Here is a 24,040-nt window from a genome sequence, read left to right as displayed (position 1 = left end):
CTTCAGTCGACTAAACTCGGACTTTTATCAGCCCAATCACTTCAGTCAACTCACCAACACTACCCAAATCACCTCCTGAAGCTATTTTCTTCAACCAATTTCCTATGCCTATTGGTTATAGTTGTCCATCCCCTATGCTGTGATCGGATTATATGTAAATATGAAGGCAAAGGGTTAGATAGTCTCACGTCTTAGTATGTATGAATAAACTTCCGTTTTGTGACTGTGATTCTGTCAGCTTAATTGTCAGCTTATATATATATACAATATATATATGTGTGTATGTGTGTGTGTGTGTGTGTGTGTGTGTGTGTGTGTGTGTGTGTGTGTGTGTGTGTGTTTCAAACAATTATATCAAAAACAAAACAAAATTGGTGTATGAAGTATATGTTCACTAATTGCACGTCAGTACATATGCCCCAACATTTGATGTCACCCTGACTGACAAGTGTTGCCACTACAACTGAGTCCCATCCTGACATAGGGTTTTAGAACAATTTAGTTGCAGTCACAGTTAATACACGAGGTCAAGGTACCCTCTGTCATGGCTACTCAGCCAGGTCCCGGGGTAATCCTTACAGCTAAAGCTACTGTCATGGTTGTCTTGCCAATATTGGGCAATGTCTGCGACATAAACGACCTCAAGCTTTCTTAATGACCGACTTAAAGTCAATTTATTCAAGCATCTCTCTCCGTTCTCCTTTGTTTCCCTATCTGCCTCTGGCCTCTCTCTCTCTCTCTCTCTCTCTCTCTCTCTCTCTCTCTCTTTCTCTCTGTTAGATGTCCACTCACATACATATTTATGATTTAATTTATGAGTGGTATTGTTACAGTAACTTGTCAAGATACAATTAATCATTCTCTTCAGCAGATGTTTGAACAGTGTAACCAAATACTAGTTTTGTTCGATGTCACTGAATCCTGTGAGTGTCTTCTACACCCGCTGGCCAGTCTGGCCTTCTGCACTCGTCGTGGTGGAGTGTGTGCTCTGAGTAGCCTCTCATCCCCACATCAACTCTCTCCACACATTATCAGGGGGATCCACTGACATTCGTCTTTCGTTTAATCAAAAACACCGCGACTGTATGCACAGGGATTGATGACAAATGTTGCAGGTTTCAAGACAGCTTCAGATGCGTCCCAAGACAGCTTCAGATGTGTCACCAGTTCAGGAACCGTGGGAGAAAAACATGCTTCAGAAATCTATTATAATTTTGTGTCACAAGCAGGAGTTAATTTTCGTCTGTGGTACGGGGTCTTGACATTAAGTCCGAGAAGTCAGTCTGGAGCATGACATATTGTTAGTTGTATCGTATGTATTAAATCCTGAAAGTCAGTTTTGATAACAGGATATTGAAGCTAAGACAAAATTGTTATGGATGAACAACTTCTTTATTACAATTGGGCGACGTTTCGGTGTAGATTCTAACACCGTTATCAAGCAAATGATGTTCAAACCTACACCGTTATCAAGCAAATGATGTTCAAACCTAGTGATGTTCAAACCTCACTGAAGTTCAAACCTACATCAAATGATGTTCAAACCTACACCGTTATCTAGCAAATGATGTTCAAACCTAGTTTGAACATCATTTGCTTGATAACGGTGTTAGAATCTACACCGAAACGTCGCCCAATTGTAATAAAGAAGTTGTTCATCCATAACAATTTTGTCTTAGTTACCATTCCAACTTCTAAATGCCACTCAAAGAAGTTAGGATATTGAAGGTTGTATCACAGACAATATTAAGTTTGTACAGTCAGTATGAAACATGGTGTAGTGTAGGTTGTATCACAGTCTATAGTTCGGAAAGTAAGCATGGAGCATGTGATATTGAAAATTATATTTAGTCCTGACATTCAGTATAGAGAATAATATGTTGTCAATTGTTTCACAGTCCACGGTTGCTCATCGGTGTCATTGTTGCGAATTCTATATATGAATTGAATAAAGTTTTCATAAGTTAGCAAGAGCGTGTCTTTGAGTGGGGAGTATCGATATGACAAATAATCAATATAATTTTCGTGTACTGGATATATAAAAGCAAACAGACACTTTGATCATCCATATTTGTGACATTAAAGAATTTATCTTTCGCGTCTCACAGACGGGCAATTGCGGGCAATTAACTCGTGCGTGCCAGAATCCTATGGTCGTAGGTTCGAATACCAGAATCGGCTTCACTTTTCGCTTTCCTTCCATCGACCACACACGATGATGTAACATAACTAGTGTTCAAAGAGGCATTAAGCCTAAAATACTAATGCTTTTATGCACATAGTTATAAATTGGTCACCGATCACAGCTATTTCACCCATGACTCCGCTATTAACAATGGCATAATATAGATGTAAGAGTTATGCCTCCTCTCACGGGTATTACAAATATAAGCCATGTAAGATAACAAATACATGTTTCCACCAACAGATGGCGCATAAATATATATCCGTTGACAGATAACATATAATATTTGATATATGTCACGGCTATTGCGGTGTTCCAGTCAGTCGTCTAAAGCGCAGCAACTCGCTGTGTAAAGTTGCGACTTTTAGGCACAACAGATTCCTATTATCGTTGCATCGACTCCAAGATTCGCCCCCAATTTCTAGATTTGTTAGCACCCTATTCGTGCACGTGGGTTCCACCAATGTAGTAAACATCTAAGAACTGCAGCATTCGGGCTTTACTCCCACAAGAAGCTGACGCGCCGATTACTACACACAGCGGCGTTACGCGAAATTCTACCATGAATTTGGAATTTACTCTATTCTAATTGGTCAATCAGAGGCTATTAAATCACAATAAACCCCCTATGATTGAAACAGCTAGTTTGATGGCCGCAGGAAGCTAATATTCATAGAATAGTATTATTTTCAGTCATTGTCGGTAGGCATATTTAGATAATTATATCTACAATTACAGGTGAGGTTTAACGTCGCGTCCAAGAGTATTATTAACCACGCTAATTTTAACATTTGAAACCTCACGCTGCGCGTTCGGTTCCAAATTCAATTCAGCGCGGTTAAATCTACAGGAAACCTAGCTCGCCATTGAAAACACAGTATGTTTATCTCCTAACTCACAAAAAAGGAGCTACAGTAAAATACGACCACCGAACTTAAATAGCATATCACTGTGAACGTCTACTGTCGACCTTTGTTGCCTGTTGAAGCTTTATACCGTTTGAGAACCGAGTTTTATTGCTATGTTTATCAAAGCTCTGTGTACAGTCGATAGACCATTATAAGGGTCAATTCTGAAGTCCAAATCAATATCACAGTTCTATATAATAATAATGTAAAACCGGTTTTCCATATCTAATATTTGAGTTCATGTCGAATCATTGACCTATTTACCTTGAGGCTCACAGCTCGTATACAATATTTCATGTGGCTATTACCAGGCAATTTTACTAACATCAAAATACTCTGACAGCAAATTCAGACTGGCGCCGTGACCATTAGTAATATGCCATGCGATTCAGCAAGATTACAATCTTAAATTGTAAATACAGCAAATGGCAAGTTATAGCAAAAGTCAATACTAATCTCGTAAAGTATCAATGTAGCTTGCATAATGTCTCCTGGTTGGTGCAGTGTGGTTAAGCGCCGCTGTCACTCTTATCGCAATGTCTTCAGAGTGCATTATCCCACGCCAGACTATCGGCACACACTTCATCTAAACAACAAACCTGGGAAGCCCACCCTGATCTGTTAAAGACTTCTACACATGACAAGCAAGACAGGCGCGGACTTATTCCTCTGTGCTGGTGACGTCAAGGAATATTTAGGAAGGATGATACTCGCGACCTCAACTGCCCAGATTGATGAAGCCGATATGGTTCAGACATATGTTCAGATGTTTGCTGGGCAACAGTCATGAAAGAGGATCTTAGCTCAACGTTAAAAACGTCATGTCAAAGTCATTGTGCATAACATCATATCAGGAGACATCTCGGAGACATTGGCTGTCGTCTTCATTCTCTGGCATCACGTATATGTTGCAGTAGAATCTGTAGCGAGTCTGTGGTCCCCATTTACAAAGACAACGACGTCCTTAATAATAATAATAATAATAATAATAATGATAATAATAATAATAAGTGCATTTATTATCCGCCAGATTCCATTCACCATGTGGATGTTCATAGCGCTACACTATTATTTCCCCGGTCAATGGATCAGTGTGCAATCGATTTTCATTCGCAGCACTTCGGGAGGCGCTAGAAGGTTAACAGTCATCTCACCCTACCGGGTACCCACTTACTGCTAGGTGAACAGAGGCACATTTCGAAAAAAGTCACTTGCCTAAGGAGACACCACATTTGGTGCATGTGCTTCGGTGTGAGGCAGGACCGAAGTACAAGAAAGTCTGAACGCGGTCCCCCATCCATCTTCTCTCCGAGACCGACATTAACTTCACCTGTTTTGTTACCTGTGCGCTGTGCACAGGACCACATGGCACCACGTTGGGTAACGTATGAGTAAACAAGGATTGCTCTTTACACAATGTGTTTAATATGGTCAATAGTTAGACATTGGTGCTGTCACTATGCACAACATCATATCCCTGCCATCATACATGTATGATTGAATGTGTGAATGAGGTTCGAAGTGTTAGTAAGCAGCATTACGCACATACATGGCTCCTATCAACTATTACTTCTTCAACATGGCTCAGTTCTGAAAACAGTTGGGGACAATACCGCGATATTTAACTAATTTGACCGTTTGCGGAATTGCCATAATTATCATACCGCTGCTGTATACCCAACATGTAGCGAAACTTTCACGTCAGTAGGTGAAGGAGTGGACAGCCTTCGATGCAGCCGCAAGTTGCTAGCATATTATTAGCCCGGCGACTTTGCTTTAATTCGGACTCTCACGGTACTCACCCGCCCGAATACTATTCCTGTTAACGTTTAACACGGCTCTTATAGACCCGTGATATTGTCACGGCCTTTCTTTTCACGGGCTTCACTTGCACTGGAACTCCAATTTAGTGTCATACCAATTTTTTGTCGTGTTTTCTGATTAGGCATACCGATTTAACTTATGGTTTTCTGAACCATCTCATAACAGTAAACTGTTAATCAAATACAGTCATCAGTTAGTCGTACAAGTTGCTGGATACGATGGATTGAAGCAAACCTGTCATGGAGGGATACACATCATATAAATGCACTAACAAACCACGATGCATTATACCCACATAATACCACGGTTACTTTCGCTCTGCCGGAACAAGATAAGATGTTAACTCGCAACAGCCTACAGTCTGACACGGCACAGCAACATACAAGTATAGACGGGGGACTAGTTCTCGCTGAAATATATCTCTGCGGTGCGATCTCCCGTGCATGGTGAGCTGTTCATCAGACTGAACGGAACATGATACTAACTAATTGCTCGCAGTGTTTTTGCAAAACGAATTCTTCGGCTTTAGCAGTTAATGGTTGACGAAGAGCAGTGTCTACTACTACCCACGGAACTCTCACAGCTGCGCTCCCACTAAGCGTTTGGTTTATGGCACAAAGGAAGTACTTACTCATTCTTTCTTTAGTCATAAACCAAACGAGGACGAGTGATTGTACTTTAACGGGATATAAAGATACAAAGCCGAGCTCTACTTTTCAAAAGCGTTACTTTTCTCCATATATAGTTCTGTCACAATTCTGTCTTAAAGGACAACCACAAATTCGACCTCCTTGAAGTGTACATCCGTGTAAAATGTTGCATGAGAAGATTTATAATGTGTATTTGATAACATAGATACATGCAGAATAAGCTAACCGTCATCTCAAACATTCACCGCATGTTTCATGTACACTATACACATATATACTATTACAGCAAACCAATAATAGCGCCATAATTCACAGTTTCGGTGAAAGGAAAAACAAATCGAAATCGAACTTTTCAGCACATCGTATCCGTAAGCGGTTACTTCAAATGCAAAAAAAAGGTATTGCTGTCATCATTTTAGAAGTTAAATTGATGTTTTCATTCAGTTTGGTTGTAATTTTTGTGTATCGTGTTTATCAGAATCTGGGGGCGAGGTACCACATGTGATTCGACCTTGACACAATTTGTTTACAATATCACGTCGACTCACGTTTAGATGTAATGGCTACATTTTTTAAATCCTTTTTGCGACAAAATGTGAAACGGTTAAGGTAATTAATTCACACGGTCGGGTAGTGTGACCTTTGTCACTGTGTCATGGGGCTTGTATCTCAGGTGATTCACACGTGCAAGGACCTGGTGCTGACAAGCGACTATCCTTACTCGGGGCGAACACCGGACTCGAACCCACGACCAACGGATCTCTCCAGATACGGTGCACAAACATTGGGTACCTTAGCCCCTGTTATCTTCTTCTCTGTAATGCGGAAATGTTTTAGGTATTTAGAAAAGTGTTGAACGGCTTTTACAGTTTGGCGATTTTTGTTTGTGTTTTGAAAGTGTATCTTTAAATTTGTTTGGAAAACCCCATTTCAATGACGTTTAGGAATTTAAATTCCTTTGGAAATTTGCTGTTTTTGCGCTTTGTTGAGGCCGTGGGCGATGCGAGACGTGGGGAGTGTGGTGAAATAGTTTATTGATTTCTAAAGATGATTCTCCTTCATGACACGTCACACTGAATTACGTGGGTCAAATATTAGTTTCGGATTTCAAGAAATCATATTTGCCTTTGTAGTTCCTTAATGTAATCTTTTTCTACGAAGTAATTCGACCGGATGCATGGTGACTTCACAAGCATGTTTGTAACTTAATCAAATTATGTCTACTAACTGGAAGCTGGAAACCATTGTTTTCTTCACCTTCAAAGTAAAGTTTTTTTCATAGTAATTATCGTGTGCCTGGCAGGTGGATATTAATATTGTTTCAAATGTTTAAGTGCATTGAAAGAAAGAATCAATAAACTTCATTAAATGGTTCATAACATTTTGCATATATACATGTACGTAGAGCGGTATCCTGTTACTGAATCAAAGCCATTTCTATAAAGTCATTTTGTCTGGCATTTCTGTCCGCGATTTCAAGTGTTTTATATCTCCATTTCAGTATGAGCAATGTCCCATTTGCAAACATATGGTAGAAATGGGTCCATGGCATTGGATATAATATCCTGTATTATCGAGGATGAGCATTGTCCAGGTATGTTTGTTAGTATGGTCAACTTTGACTTTTACCTGTGTATGTTTCATGATGACTCAGAAAATCCCCCCAAATCATAATGTTTATATGAGGACAATAGAGTTTCGCAAGATACACGATACAAGAAAAATGTTAATTCACTACACGTTTACATGAAACATTGAAGGTTCACTCTACAAGGACAATGTAGACTTACCATGCATAAAACAAGTTCAAAATTGGTTATTATATACGTATACAAGAACGGTGGCTTACAATGCATGGTATGTCGAACGCAAAGAGAATGTACGCTTATACAAGGACAATGGTGGCTATACACTTTTAGAGCAATGGTGACTGATAATGCATGTGCACAAGGGCATTAATTTGTGCCTCACAATGCTATTATGAGCAACGATTCACGTGGTTAGGGTACGATGAAACGCGCAGTCAACAAAATCATCAAACCTGACCACCCGATCCACTTTGTCGTCCGTCTGTTACGACCAGCATAGGTTGCTGGGGACTTATTCCAACCTGGTCAGAATCACCACGGGGTATTGGTTAAGTCATCTCTTTGAGGCGTGCACTGTTTAACTTTGTAGTAACGGTCGGCAACCTACGAGAAGACGGCGCTGAAGGAGAGACGTCAGCACTTCTGTGAATGGAAAGTCAATCAACTTGGCAATGACCCGTTCAACTACCACGGGGCATTTGTGAGTGAAAACCAGATGGATGCAAACACTGTGGCGGTCGGTAGCTCAACAACGCAGCTGCGGGTTATCGCCAGCTGACAGTAAATAGAAAGCTCAGAACGTCTCTAACGCCATTTGCTTCCGTGCGTCACTGCCTTGCACGCACGTGTCAACTGTTCTTTGGGAAGAAAGGTTCATGAAACCACTGAGAAATACGTGATACGTGATAACAAATAGGGAATACACGATGGACACTCACGATATGGGTCGTTAACTCTTCCAGTATGTATGTAAAGGACATATGACATATGCTAGTGCTGTCCGAGTAAATCCACAATACTCGACGAGCGCTTTTCCACAGGCATAAATAACCGACCTCCTAAAAGTGCAATGTGCATTGAAATAAGTTTTGTCTACAAACATATCGCATTTAAAAGATATATGTGTGGGTGAAGATGGCGGATATAAAACGTATGCTGGTGAAGATGTAAGGGTGACATGTTATTGATTTACATGCTCCAAATGTAACATGTTTTAGATCTCTGAGCGTATACATATTTTTTCCAGATATACACTGTTTATTCACCGAATGATCGATGCACGAGGGACCAGGGTATTAAATGCGTCTTATATGCGTCTCTTGACAGTATATCGCGTCAAACGATGTTGAAAAATGATCGAATTGCAAGTCCTAGAAATAGAAAAAGCTAGTTGATCGATATTGCAAACTGATTTAAAACATCAGCATTGCCACTGTCCTATCCATTATGTTTCATTGTGAAGGCTTCACGTTATGAGCGAATCTTGAATTCGAACCCACGATCAGCAAAAGTGTACATCACTGCATAATGAATAAGACCGCAAGGCACGACAGAGTGTTACAACGTTTAACTCAATGTTTGTACGTAGAGTTCATTAACTTTTGTCTTGCGATAACTCTTTATCTTGGAAATGTGTTCACCTCATTAGTCACGGGAAACATCTTCAAGATGATTTACTGAGGGTAAACATATGTCCATGTCGGCTTCAGTGGTTGCAAAACAAGTAACGTCAGAAATCATAGCAATATTCGATAAGAAATTACGCCATATGCTTCAGAATGAGGCATGTTCATTCAGATCAGGATGGCCACGCATGTGAATAAGATTAATATGAGGTCATGATCCGAATCATTCTACTCAGCTATATGCATGACTTGTAGGCATTCAGGCCATTCAATCTTGCCTTATCTAGTAGTGCTTCAAACAACATACGAGTGTGCCTTCAAGACCAGATTCTCGTGAGTGTACGCCTCAAAGTAAACAAGTTGCAATTGAAAAGTCTTTAAGAATGCGTTATGTCCTTTATGCATTGATCGGTCTTTTAATGTTGTTCTCATGGTCAGCTGAAGGTGTCGTCCTCATAAATAGGTTTGATTGGGCTAAAAAATGACCTTTTTAAAGGGGCACTAATCTCTGGCTTTTTCTCGGCTGTCTGACACTGGCCGCTAGGGCTCAATAGCTGCCGTGAGTCGATTTGCTCGCTTACGCAACTGCGCGTGACAAGAGACTTGGCTACCGTCTGCAAGGACAGCTAAATATACTTGGAGGCAATATTTAGTTTTACGCATTTTGGAACACTGATTGGTTACCCGCGATCTATGAAGATTTCGACAAAGGGCGCATGTTAATTAATTTCTTCAGCCTAAACAAACAGACAAAAAGAACGGCGGAAGCTCATCGGATGTCGTTATTTGGAAATACCCCTGATGGTTATAGTTTGATAATTAATAAAGTTTCCCTGCAGCGAAAGCATTTTCGGATTATTCGGATTTCTTGGATAATACGATTACTACTCCCTTGTTGTCATCCATGTTTTCTGGTATAACCCTATACTTGTGTATTTGTCGTCATTCACTTGATGCTCAGTTTAATGAATTTATTACAGTGATATTAGTGGTAACACCACTCAGATTACCTGATAAAGGTTCCCATTCGGCATTTCTTGTGTCTGGGGTAATTATTCAATCTAAATCCAGGTTTGAAGTGAGGTGAAATGTGTGTTATATATTAATATGCACGAGATGAGACTTCTTTTTGTAAATCAACGGATCATTCCTAGCCATCAATTGCAAAGGATCAAAAGAAAATACATTGATTGATTTATCACTGTTATCTTGCACAGTGGATATGTAAAAAGTAAGTGTTTACATGTGTAGGTTTACTAAAACAAACGGAATACACTCATCATGGCGTGATGTGCTGATGTAAAACCAACATACTTTGTTCAAAGGGTAAACAGATAATACGTTGATTGATTACTCATTGTTATCTTACTCAATGGATTTGTTTTAAGAACCGTGGACATTATGAAAGTAGTTGTCACGTGGGCTTTCTCGACTGACTTTTGAGACATGAAACAGATGTGAAACAACTGAAACAAATTAAGTGATCAGTTGAGAAACGAACACGGGTTATTTTATCCCGAAACGATATTTTAAAATATTTGATTGTTACAGAGACACGTGACATCGAATAAGTTGCACAGCTGTACATGTAGATATTCACGGATACATTCGTTGAATAAGGAAGCTACCTAAAGAAATACATATAACTTTGGTAGGTTGTAGTTATGATATTTGCATTTTGTTTTCATTCATCTGCTGTAGCATTGGACAGAATTATTCTTGTTCCTCTACTTCTTGGTTGGGAAGTTCTTCCATGCGCGATAGACGTTGTTTTCACAAGTCTTTTCCTTTGTAAGCGTGTGTATGTTACAGTCAATGTGTAAAATGTGATTCACTTTTACAAACTGACTAAAAAATATGTCCATTTATTTAACAGATTGACTTAAAGTTATAAAGACGGTCAAAAACATCACAGATTAATTATGCTAGGATTAGAAGCCAAACAATATACAAATGTACTTTTAAGCCTTGGTCACTTGGTGATGAAATTTAACATTAAAAAATGTTTGGAATTCGTTTTCATAATAATACAGATGGACGTATTTTCAGTCAATTTGTAAAATAACTGAATATTTTGGCATTTAATACATTTCCTAAGTGAAAATTTTGCACACTTTGACTGCAAAAATATAAACATGATAAAATAAGCAATGCTCGGATGAAATATTTAGTTTGTGTTGAAAGTCAAAATAGTGTAAACGAAAATTGCACAATTACTAAGCATGTGACTTATCAAAACTTCGTCACCATTACCGATGCTACCGACATAGATACCTACATTTCCTTATCATTTCCAAAGCTGTCTTTCATTTTGTTGATCAATGTGACCATACGGCCTTATACTATCAATAAAAGTGACAAATGCGCTTACGAATTGCGCAGCACAGGCCGCGAACTAGACTAGATTTCTGATATATCATCCGGGTACTCACGGGGGAAAATAACAAAGGCAACAACCAGCCCCGGGGAATTGTTTTAGATCATTGCCCCTTTAAAACTACGCTTACGCATCAGTGACACAAATGATGTCTGATGCATTACCTATTTTGACTTGTACCATCTGTTCCCGTATTGTTTTTTCAGGTAAACAATTGACTTGCTTTTGAATATGTTTGTGACAGGAGCCACCGGAGAATAGGAAACGCTCATCGTACAATGGACTCTTTTAACAGAGATTTCTTATGAGTGGCGGGTAATCCCGATAGTACAGGACATGGTGACCCTTTCGGCGATCGCCTGGTGTTATCACTGATTTTTAGTGATCCGTTCAGTTACTTTTCACTACAGTTTTGCGCCTAATGCAATCTGTTTCATCAGATAAACGAGACTGGTTATTCTCGGGCGGTGACGTTTAATTAACGATTATGGAAAGGATGTTGTCGCTTTTATTCGCAAGCGCAATGTCATCTGCGAAAACGTCGGAATCGGCAGACTATAGAATTTATGATACATGTTACATTCTACTATTCTGTAACGATATACTCTGTATATAAACGTTAACTAGATCATGCTAGATTTTAAACTGACTCATGTTCGCTTGTTTTTTTCAATCTTGTATTTGTACATGCACATAGAATAATATAACGAAATATGTTGTTCTCAAATACCTACTACATTAACTTATTTTCTATACACGAGTCCGAGACGCCTTTGTAATACCCTCTACAGACAAAGATCCAGCAAAGCAATATTCTATCGACAATCAATAGAATAGCACTGTCCTGTGCCGAGGGAAACCAGTTTCCCAGATACCGTGCTGATTCGCAATTCCATTTCGAAAACGTATTTTGATAAACCTTCTTACAGTTTTGCCTAAATCGTTTGCTCTCATTACGTAGTATCAGCGTTATCTCATGAAGATCGATACAAATACACGACTGAATTCATACCAACATGACAGAGCATGCCAAAACAAGACATGAATACAAGATATCAGCACAATATCAGCACAATACGTCAGAACAAGAAGACATATGTCAGCACAATACGTCAGAACAAGAAGACATATGTCAGCACAATACGTCAGAAAAAGAAGACATATGTCAGCACAATACCTCAGAACAAGAAGATATGTGTAAGCACAATACCTCAGAACAAGAAGACATGTATCAGCGCAATACCTCAGAACAAGAAGACATGTATTAGCACAATCGGTTACAACAAGATGAAATGTAGCAGTATAATTCGTTAGCACAAGTTGAAATATACAGCATCCTAATACGTCAGAAGAAGAAGACATATATCAGCACAATACGTTAGACCAAAATGAAATATAGCAGTATAATACGCCAGAAGAAGAAGACATATATCAGCACAATACGTTAGAACAAGATGAAATATAGCAGTATAATACGCCAGAAGAAGAAGACATATGTCAGCACAATACGTTAGAACAAGATGAAATATAGCAGTATAATACGCCAGAGGAAGAAGACATATATCAGCACAATATGTTAGAACAAGATTAAATATAGCAGTATAATACGCCAGAAGAAGAAGACATATATCAGCACAATATGTTAGAACAAGATGAAATATAGCAGTATAATACGCCAGAAGAAGAAGACATATATCAGCACAATACGTTAGAACAAGATGAAATATAGCAGTAAAATACGCCAGAAGAAGAAGACATATATCAGCACAATATGTTAGAACAAGATGAAATATAGCAGTATAATACGCCAGAAGAAGATGAGATAAAGTAGAATAATACTTGGGAGCAACATGAAATTTTGCAGCATAATACGTCAGAACAAGATAAAATATATCCGCACAATACGTCAGAACAAAATGAAATATTGCAGCACAATACGTCATAACAAGATGACATGCCTCATATTTTAATATGGACTGGTTCAAGACATTGAGTTTCTTTTGTATGTAATTAGGAACCGAACACTGATTTATTCTTTCACAACACCCTTGGTTCACGAATTCTTTTCGAGCGATCAAGTCTTTTTTTTTCTTTCTTGAGGGGACGTGTGGGGTGATGTGCGATAGGGTGTGTGTTGGGTGAAACATTAGGTAATAGCATTCCAGTTTTTTCGCGAATAATTTCTTTGAAAGAGATACACAAATATAAAACAAACCAGGGACCCCTTTCTCCAAGAATATCAAATGGTCAGCTCCTAAAAGATCAAACTGATGGAACTTTAAATACTCACATCAGAGAACAAGCTTCTCGTCCAAGCTTTGACAAACGGGGATGTTGATTGTGGAAGTATAACACTTTCCTTTTAGCTTGTTATTGGTGAAAACAGTTAATTAACTGTTTTCACCAATAACAAGCTAAAAGGAAAGTGTTAAAAAAGGAAAAGGAAAGTTATGGACTCTTACTGCCATTTGGGTGCAAGAAGTCTCCACACTGAGAAAATTCATATTTTGTATAAACATGTTTTATACAGATGGAAATGGATTGGAAACACATTACCCAACTTGGACTTCTTATCCATGGTATTTACTAAAACTTGTAAAGTGAACCATATAAAATGAAAAAAGAAAAGAAGATAATTGTATAGATATATAAGAAATGTACACATGGTATTTACTAAAACTTGTAATGTAATGTAATGTTGTGCGGATAACGAAGTCAAACTTGTGACATTGCTAGGTGGTATAACCCGTATTGTAGAGGATATGAACCTTGATACCTTGGCTGAATGTATATCTTCTGTATCACGTGATATAAGCTCCTGGAACCTGCAATCAATGCTCTATCTATAGACAGTATATCTCATACCAGGACCACGACATGTAAATATTCAGAATTGCCAATTTCTCAACATAATGTTCTTGTAAATATGCTGTGTTAACATGATTCGAAATGTATATCGCTCTCCGAAATTAATGGAGGAAATAAAGATCATAATATTCATTCATTCATTCATGGTATTTACTAAAACGTGTAAAGTCAACCATATAAAATGAAAACAGAAAATAAGATAATTGTATAGATATAAAAGGAATGTACACATGTAATGTTCTAAACCTTGTAAAGTCAACCATATAAAATCAAAACTGAAAACAGAAAATAAGATAATTGTATAGATTTTACAAGGAATGTATAAATACTTGCATATTTACATTAACGGGTTACCCAAATCTCTCAGTGTGCACTGCTTTAAAGATATGTTGATTTTCGAAAAATGAACAAGGGTTCATTTCCGTTTAACATTAAACTAACCTGGAATTTTATATTATTGTTCGCGGCGTTCTGTAAAATGTCCCGAATTATTTTTAACATAGATTTTCTTTGGTTGACGTACACTGGACACCCTAACATATAATTATATACGTTTTCACTGTACAAATCATAATTCAGCTGGCTTTTCATGTATCTAAAGCGAGTATGATAAATATTCTTCTTTCTAACCCCATAACAAAAATATGAAACGCCTTGCTCTTTCTGTATGTATGACTTGAACTTGGATATACATGTACAATTTCTACCTGCTGCAAGAAAGAATAGTGTTCCATGACCTTAGAGTTGATGGAATAAAAAAATACACGTTGAGTGTTTTAATCTAGACGACAGAACCACAACATTGTCGTCTGAATTTCTTAAATTATATGAGACATTTGAACCTACTGTAGTTGGTAAAAGGTCTTAAAGATCAAATGTGTCAATACTATTTTGTATTTTGTAGGACGTACACAGATTACCTCTGTTTCATTTAAGTTTCCCGTCCTGTTTCATAGTATGGATGTCTGTGGGAAGTATATTTTGTCAGCCCTGCGAATATTTTTGCAGCTTCTAGCTGGAGATTTTCTAACTGAGCTGATAATTCTACATTAAACCCATCCCACGCTTCACACGCATATTCGAAATTGGGTCAAATGAAAAATGTATATGTTTTATTTAATCTCTTTCTGCTCGATATGAATATTAACTTTTACACTGAATTTATCATTTTTGATGATGATTTAATTATATTATCTACGTGACAGCCATTTTCCGTTTGAACATTCTCAGCTTTACATTCATCAAAGTACAAGGTAGTGAGGTTATATTCATCTTTTAATGAAAATATAACTGCTTCTGCATTGTCAGGGCTGTATTAAACTAACCGACGTTTGCCCAATTATATAGCTTTCTTAGATATAAATATAGATTTGATTCAACTGGTTAATTATTTTTTTGAAGAAAAGCCGGGTGCTCTATCGTCAGCATAGGTTCTTGTTATGCAATCTAGTTCATTAATTAAAATTAAAATTCCGCAATGTCGTTAACAAATACAATGAATAGAAAGGGGAGTAATATCGACCCACGTGGAACGTCAGCCTAAAAAATCCTTGGCTTGGATAGAACCCAACCTATTACAAACACTGATTGGGTACGATTGCTTGTGTTACTAACAAATTTCCTTTTATGACATACCTTTTTAACTTGTACATAAGCCCTCTATCTGAAAGACCATCAAGTGCTTTTGAGACATCACTAAAAATGCAATATTTGTCTCTATTATCTGACACACTAGCTCAGTGGAATGGTATTTCTGAAAGCCTGACTGACAATTATGTAACAAGTTATTGTAATATAGTTATAGAGATGCATAAATACACTCTCTCGAACACACTACCAGTAGAAATTATTACATTGTTCTTCAATTAGACACAACTGAATGATGTCCTTTCTTGCTCGACGATATGCCACAGTTCTTGACAACACACTTTAACTATTTCAAATAACATTGTTTATTTACTATCTAAACTTCCGATAAAATTGTTCTCCAACATAACTGTTCATGCTGTTTTATATGCTAATTGGATTATGTGCACATTGTGTTACAAAATCATTCTATCTTTCACACACAACTTTGCACATACCATCAGCATGTGCACATTCATTTATAATACAAACCAATTCATTCAATTTAACTAAGTCTCTTTCGTATTAAAATACATCCTTGCATTTATTAGCAAGATGAATATGTGTGTATCAATTTCTATATTGGTACCCGGTGATCAAATATTGTTCAATCAAAGTCGATCACGCCACTGTCCTTTACATCAACATCTTCACTGACAATGATTGGGCCCCAAAGTGGAATTTGACTCCGGGGGACTCAACAATTACATTCCTTGAAAAGAAATTTCTGTGTAAAATTTCATTTATATGATTTATTTCTGTGTTCTTGTCAGTAAACAACAGCGATTAATAATTAATTCTTCTGTGGATGATTAGTAGTATAAAAGCATTTGTTGCGTTTTATCAATGTTGTGCCCGAGTTGGCACCTCCGTCACATGTCTAATTGTAATCTAAAACCTTCATTGTTCGGTCTTTTAACAGTTGTGCAAAGCTATTTTTTGTACATTGCATAATCATTTGCTTCTCACCAGGCATACGCTTTACTTCTAGAATTGTCAAGCTGGATACCGTCATGTATGGTTAATGTGCAGGGTTTATTGTTATCCTCGGTTTTGTTCAGGTAAACATTTGACTTGCCTTTCCACTTGTCTGTTTCTGGTGGATGCTACCGTCAGGAGGACACGTTCACCTTTTTCGCGAACACCTGGTATCATCACTGTTTGATGATAAAAAACATGCGTGGCATCAGGTGAGAATCGTATAATGGACAATGCTAATAGCAGATATTTCTTATGATTATGGAAAGGTGTTTCTCGCTTGTATTTTCACTTAAGTTGTAAACGTCTACGACATTTGACAGCTGCGAATTACCTTTCAAAGCAGCGTTAAGCCTCACTCACTCACTGTCTTAATCTTTAATGAAATAGCACAGTTTGACGGATGCTCTCGTTGTATCACCCATGTCATTTGCTGTTATACGGATATCACATTTTAGTTATTGTGTTATGTTTCACGAAACGTATGACGTATAATTTCACTTTATTATTGAAGAAATAGTTGTAGTGATTTGTGCTACTGGTACAATATATCGAACACGTGTTTCGTTCTTAAAACTAACATATGCGTGTAGTGTATGAAATATATTCCTGTCACCCAATTCAGCGACATATTCATTACATAAAATATACAACATTGATACATTTTCACAGAATTAGTTCATTCGCTCCTGTGCATTCGCTACTGTGTACGTTTTGTCACAGGCTTTGAGGACAGTCAGATTCAGGATTTGCTTAACGGCGCAATTCAAATTTTCGAATTCTTTACCTCGGTGACAAGGGTGTGTTAGGGTTGGAGTGTTTTTGGGTTGGGTGGAGTGAAGATCGTAATTATTCAAATTTCAATGGTTGATTTCAGCGGAAGGGAGAGTGTGTTTTTTCTAACATTTAACACTTAGGTGTGGGTTTTTCCACATTAATCAAATATGAACACGTATATTTCAATAACACGAACATGTTTTGGGGGTTTTGTCGTTGATACCAAAGAAACACAGAGCATAAAACAGCAATACCACGGCTACCTAAAATGAGATATTTTTCTGACTGCGACTGGTCAACAGTGACTGAACTTGAGGTCACAGCGACCATCTGACCAAATAACCATCGAGAATGCGCAACTGACAACATAAAATAGGTAGAAAACATGTGTTGACTTCCTTATGTGTGTGTTGAAACCGCCACGAAACAGATTGCTCCCAATTTGACATTTTACCCATATGAAGACACCATGAACGCCAACATATGTCGTTTAGACTGAACGCCCAAAGGTGGGATGGGGAGAGGGTTGTGAATGTAAATCCTGAGGAAATATTTGGTTAGTATTTTCTAGAACAAAATATTTACAACCCCCTCTTCAAGAATATCAAATGTTCGAATTCTTAGAGTGCGTCTGCACCTTACGAACATTACGTTAGAGAAATGAGTTCGCCAGCACCATGTGCTCAGAAAGGAAGAGCAGTGACGAATAGTATTATCTAGCGTTTACCCTTCAGACATAAATTTCCTTTTGAGAGGACCACCGAACGGAAAACTGTCTCACCCGAACTAATGTGACAGCCATCCTTCCGGAAACTGTCGCCTCTCGTGTCCGGTTGGTCAAATGAACAGTCGTTCTAATGCCCTTGAACTCATTTAAAATACTAAGCATGTAATATGTGTGTGTCTGTTGAACCTTCAAAGTGTAATGTTCACACTTCCAGCGGTAGATTACAGTTACAGTGTGGAGGATATTTCCAAATTTGACGCATCAGTTCAAAGAATGCTGTCCTATGCAATTCCCTATTGTGACTTGTATCATATGTTGATTTGTCTTTTCGTGTGTTGGGTGCTACAAGTGAGGAAATTTTACGCTCACCTTTTCACGAACACCTGGCATCATCACGGTGTCATAGTGATTCAAAAACATATGCTCATGATATAGTCAGCATCGTACATTCGATTCTTGTGAATATGGAATAGGTGTTGTTGCTTTAATAAAGAGTTTTCCTGGTACACTGAGGCTGAGCTGCTCTCTTATTTTCCATGACCGCCCCCGGAGTCTGGTGGTAGAGCGTCCGCCCGTAGAGGGAAAGGTCGCTTTATACCAAAAAACGTTAGAAGAGGGTACATGTTGTTACCCTGTCTGGCGCTCGGCATTAAGGGGCAAAAACAAGAAGCAGTCGGCTCGGAGTCAGTATACTGTGTCCAAGTCGGATATTCATATTAAACAGCGGCACAGTATCTCAGTGGGCTAGCTCTATACATCGGTATCGAGCACAAGCACACACGTGTGTTTTTTACAGTCGAAGTGGCTCAAGAACTGCGTCCTAAAGTTGAAGTGACAGCCAGAAGAGAGGAAGAAAATCATGGGATTGGTGTCCGTCCTGTGATGAACATTCTATTCCGACATATAACATGATGAAATCTCATCGATTTTAGAATGAAACATTCCTTTCGTGATTTTCTCATCAATCTGGCAAAACAAAAACAGTAATCTTGTTTAGTTTACTAAAGTGAAATGAGTGAGCGAGGTCTTTCCTGTCTATTATTCCAGTAAACAGAAGGGTCACTATTACGTTCATCCCCGCTGTTGTGAACAGCAAATTGATGGTATTGTATCTGATTTAGGGAACGCTCTCCCGACAAAGCATTTTATGTGTTTCAGAGAAAAGTTCCTAAAGAGAGTGAGTCAGTTGTAAACACAAGGTTTTATCTTAATCCATTGCTTCTGGGCCAGGGTTAAACAGCGTTACACCGTAATCCGTGAACATGATTACTTCATATGCATATGCTCTGATGAGATTGATCGCGATGAGTAATCAAACGTCATTCTTTGCCCTAAGTTCAATCGTTTGCCATCTTTGCATAACATGTAAAAAAATCAGTATACTTTAAAGTGATAATGACAATCGGGCCATTTTATTTTGCAATCTTCCTTCGCCAATGCGTACAATAGAGTCAGTGCAGCAGGACTGGCGTCTAACTCGATACTTTTATAGACGTAGAATACGTTAATTCGGAAGGTATGCCATATGTATATAGATTGCAAAATGGATATATTTGGTGACGATCCCAGGATATGTGCAAACCATAATCAGTATGCGAAGGATGCGTTTGGATATCAATTTGTAACAAGTTTTGATTTTATTCAGTTGAATCTATTACAGAAAAGTATGTATTAAACATACATGTCTTGATTTATTCAGTTTGGTAAAGTATTTCATATTCAGTTTCACTAAATCTTGTCAAATAGTGCTGTGAATATAATATTCTGGTGTTCTAATCTGTTTATTCAGTACATGAGTGGGCCAGCGGCCCACAGTACAATTCGGTTCACCAGACATGTATAAAAATACAACTGTGTACACCTAAATACACAACAGCAAGGCATTCATAGATAAAGAATATTACTTCTGCAAAAATGAATTCCTTAACTTAAAAGCGTGGTAAATATAACAAGCCAGACTTCTAATTGTTGACTGATGCAGAGACGACATAAGTATGTAAAATTGTTCTATTGATGGATTTACATAATATTTTTGAGGAATATATGTCACTCGGAGAGCATAATATTTTTCACAAACCAATACAAAATGGTATTTAGACTCAACATAGCCTGTTTTACAAACCATACATAACCTTCGCTGTCTTGGGATACCAAAATATCTCCCGGTTTCTATGTGGAGCGAGTGGGAGCTAGCTCTAAAACGTGCCAGTGCAACGCGAAACTTATTGATTGTAATTGCCGATAAATAAAATTCCCTGCTAAACCTAAATTTATAACAAAGATATGATGAATACTTGGGGCTATTGGTCAAAGCAAAATGCCAATCTTGTTCATAAGAGCATTTTAATCTTTGTATGAACTCATCAATAAATGAAATAGAAATAACAAGATGCTGATTTTCCCATACGTAGCCAAAGCCATAGGCGTACAAAAGTAATTTAACTCTAGAGGCCCAATTAGTCTTACCTGCTATGGCCTGCTGCACAAGCATATTGTAACTTTTTCGTGGATAACGCGAATCGGGCATCTTTAAAATCTTACACCAATAATTCAAGCATCTTTTGAAAGCATAGATATACAAAGGGTATCTCCCACACTCTCCACGCACAACATGATTGGAAGTTGCTGACTTAACTCCTAAAATACGTTTACAAGCAAGTGTATGAACAACTTCAATCTCCTCGCAAAACGATAAAGATAAACCCCAAACTTCTGCACCGTAAAGAAGTACTGGCACAACTTTAGCATCAAAAATTTTAAAGAAAATATTCATAGGAGTAGGTTTAATTAGCTGTAGGGACTTCAAAAGCTTAAACAAAACCTTTTTAGCTTGATTAACAACATTAGATATATGTGCACTCCAAGATAGATTTCGAAAAAATAATACACCAAGGTATTTATATGTAGTTACACATTCCAACAATTTTCCATCGTAAACCCATTTTTCATATTTTGAAAGAACACTCCCATTTTTAAAAACTACTACTTTAGTTTTATCAATATTGACTGTTAATGAATAATCTTTACAATAACATTCTAACACATTGATTCTTTTCTGGAGACCATAAACAGTATCTGCTATGAGAATGACATCATCTGCGAAAATTAATAAAAACAATTGAACTACATCTGGATGAAATTGGATACCATGCGCGCAACTGGATTCAATATCTATGGCAAGATCATTTATGAACAAGGCAAACAAAATGGGACTAAGGACACATCCTTGACGAACTCCCTTACTGCAGCTAAACATATCAACATATGTTAAGGCATATGTTCTCTTTCAAAAGTCATGATTTCAGGTCATGTGCATTACAGTGAAAGTAATACTTCCTGATTTGAACGGCAGCTTGAGTCGATCTTGGCTATGACTGAAATGATTGCTGATATCAATGACAGGCGCCTGCTGGCTGGACTCTCAACTTCGTTCAGTAACTATGCTAGAATCGTCATTTCTCAGGTACAATTATGTGACAAAATGAATATCGTCAATGTCAGAATGATCCAACGTCACTCGCGATTCAAAGCAAACGACTCTGTGTGATATTTCCGTCAAACCTCACAAGTTATGTAACATATCACCGACACAGAAAACATAGGCTGATAACCAGCAATGTCTGCATTGATTCCCACTTGATTTAACATTCGACTCGCCTCCCGTGTGTGCCGAGAGAGAAAACATGCAATGTCAAAATGCATCATCAAGTGGCCTGACGAGATGAGAGAACGTTCCCTAGCTGGTGCACGTATTGATCAGGGACCCTCGCTGATCCCTTGAGGGGACTTTCTCATGAATTGTACAGCCAAACCCCCCTTCTCGCCTTTTGGTAAACCTTTTCGCCTTGTTATCATCACCGGGATGAAAAGTAGGACCAACTCTTCAATCAAGGTTCTTTTCCTGATATGACGCTTTGGTTATCAATCCATCTTCTCCAGGAACATGCCGGAATTGTGGTAAACGATTCCACTGTGGTACTTTTTTGTTTGAAAATCCAATAATTTAGATTCCGTAACTCGACTGAAGTGTAATGTTGTGTTAACATGTGCTTAGTTTCCTGAAGTCCATCATTACAGCAGGGACGCGAATGATCAAAGGTCTTTTATCAGCACCACACACAAATCCTCTGAGGTAATTTGAGACAGCAATCCCCCGATGGAACTCACACTGCTGAGAGGACGCGGTGCAAGTTGAGACGATCAACAGAGGATTTCGCCACAGTCCCAAGCAGTTGTTACGGACTGGCTTTACTAACGGAGCCGGTTCAATCATTATCAAACAGAGGAGGACAAGAGATCTGGTGACGAGCCATTAGCGTAAAGATCGTGGAAGACGTTTAGGACAAAAAATGCAGAATGACATTGTGGGAGTATTCTGGTGGCTGTAACGTCACTTCCTGTTACGTTTTGTTGTTTGGGGTTTCCGTCATGCTAGCAGCTGGTTCTCCTCGAGGTGATGTTCGGATCTCTTCCATACACAAATTGTCCCTCGACGAAGGCACCCTGAGGATCAAACTCCTTAACCATTAAATACTCAGTTCAGTGAACATATTTCTAATCACGTTTGGAATCAACTTTTCCCCCTAAAAAGCCACTTTAAAAGGGTTATGGACTCCTGCTGCAATTTGGTTGCAACAAAACTCTGCTGGGAAAATCCATGTTAAATCACCTAATACAGTTCCCAGACTTTCGGGTTGTCAGACCAGGCAGGTCAGTCAATATCGCCTCCAGAAATTGATTCAACTTTCCTGAATTCCATCATTACAGCAGGGACGCGAATTATCAAAGGTCTTTTATCAGCACCACACACAAATCCTCTGAGGTAATTTGAAACAACCACCCCTGTATGGAACTCACACTGCTGAAATGACGCAGTGCATGTTGAGACAATCTACAGAGGATTTCGCCACAGTACCAAGCAGTGGGTATGGATTGGCTTTACTAGCTGAGCTGGTCCAATCATTATGAAACAGAAAAGGACAAAGTCGTATTTGATATATCTGGCGACAAGCCATTAGCGTAAAGTTCATGGTCAAAAATTGCAGAATGGCATTGTGGGATGGCTTAACGTCACTTCCTGTTACGTTGTGTTGTTGAGATGTTACCGTCATGATAGCAGCTAGTTCTCCTCGTGATGGTATTGGGATATCTTCCATGTTGGAAAATGCTAATATAGTTCCCAGACTAAAGGGTTGTCAAATCAGACAGGTCAGTCGATATTGCTGCTAGAAATTGATTCACCTTATAAATACGTAGTCTCATTGCCGCAACCCTTTCATCACGTCATCTGTAGGTGATTAGTAGTTTAAAAACAACATGCTTTGATCAACATGCTACTTTCTGGTTGATGAAGTACTGTGATGGGAATGCATCAGTTGTGTGAGAGTTGATACTTCCGGCACATGTCAAATTGTAATCTAAAACCTTCATTGTAATGTCTATTAACAGTTGTGTTATGTTAAGTTTTGTAAATTACATACACCAGCTGTCTTCTGTCATCAGTGGTCCCGTCTAAAGGTCCCATGCCCGGCCCCTACAGCTCATGTGCTTCTCATCAGTCAGATTGTCTGCTGGCATGTATTGACGTGTTATGATCGATGGGCAGAGTTTATTATCATCATGTGTTTGAGAGCACTTCACCGTGTTTGTTCAGGTAAACATTGGATTTGCCTTTGCATGTGTTTGTTATATTTGCTACTGATGGCGTTAGAAACGGTCATATTTCTCGCGAACAACTGGCATTATCATAAACACATGCGTATGGAATAGTGGATATCCTACAATAAACACTACTTTTAGGACTATTTTTTAGACTATTGAAAGTTTGTGTCGCTTGTATTTTCAGTAAATTTGTAAACATCTATCACATTTGACATGTGCAAAATACCATTTAAAGCAGAGTTAAA

The 24,040-nt window shown here is 38.3% G+C and overlaps 1 protein-coding gene across 1 annotated transcript; it reads right to left on the bottom strand.

Moving 5' to 3' along the window:
* Positions 1–19,961: 19,961 nt before the first annotated feature.
* LOC139464183 (uncharacterized) lies at positions 19,962–23,290 on the bottom strand. The gene is made up of 2 exons (XM_071245709.1): positions 23,240–23,290; positions 19,962–21,417 (listed from the first exon to the last, which is right to left on the bottom strand). Exons 1-2 carry the CDS (start codon positions 23,288–23,290, stop codon positions 20,035–20,037), a joined length of 1,434 nt encoding a protein of 477 aa, XP_071101810.1. The 3' UTR covers positions 19,962–20,034.
* Positions 23,291–24,040: the final 750 nt, after the last annotated feature.

This window comes from Haliotis cracherodii, unplaced genomic scaffold (assembly GCF_022045235.1).
Source record: "Haliotis cracherodii isolate W230 unplaced genomic scaffold, xgHalCrac1.p SCAF_16, whole genome shotgun sequence".
Classification (NCBI taxonomy): domain Eukaryota; kingdom Metazoa; phylum Mollusca; class Gastropoda; order Lepetellida; family Haliotidae; genus Haliotis; species Haliotis cracherodii.
The sequence above is the reverse complement of the archived record's forward strand: the minus strand, read 5'-3'. Positions and strand labels throughout refer to the sequence as shown.

What these genes read in the sequence shown, in the direction of transcription:
- LOC139464183 (XM_071245709.1), bottom strand. Translation starts at nt 23,290, where the DNA reads ATGGAAGATATCCCAATACCATCACGAGGAGAACTAGCTGCTATCATG. An exon ending in AACTAGCTGCTATCATGACG is followed by an intron (nt 21,418 to 23,239) that starts GTAACATCTCAA and finishes GACTTTTGAAAG; the next exon opens with AGAACATATGCCTTAACATA.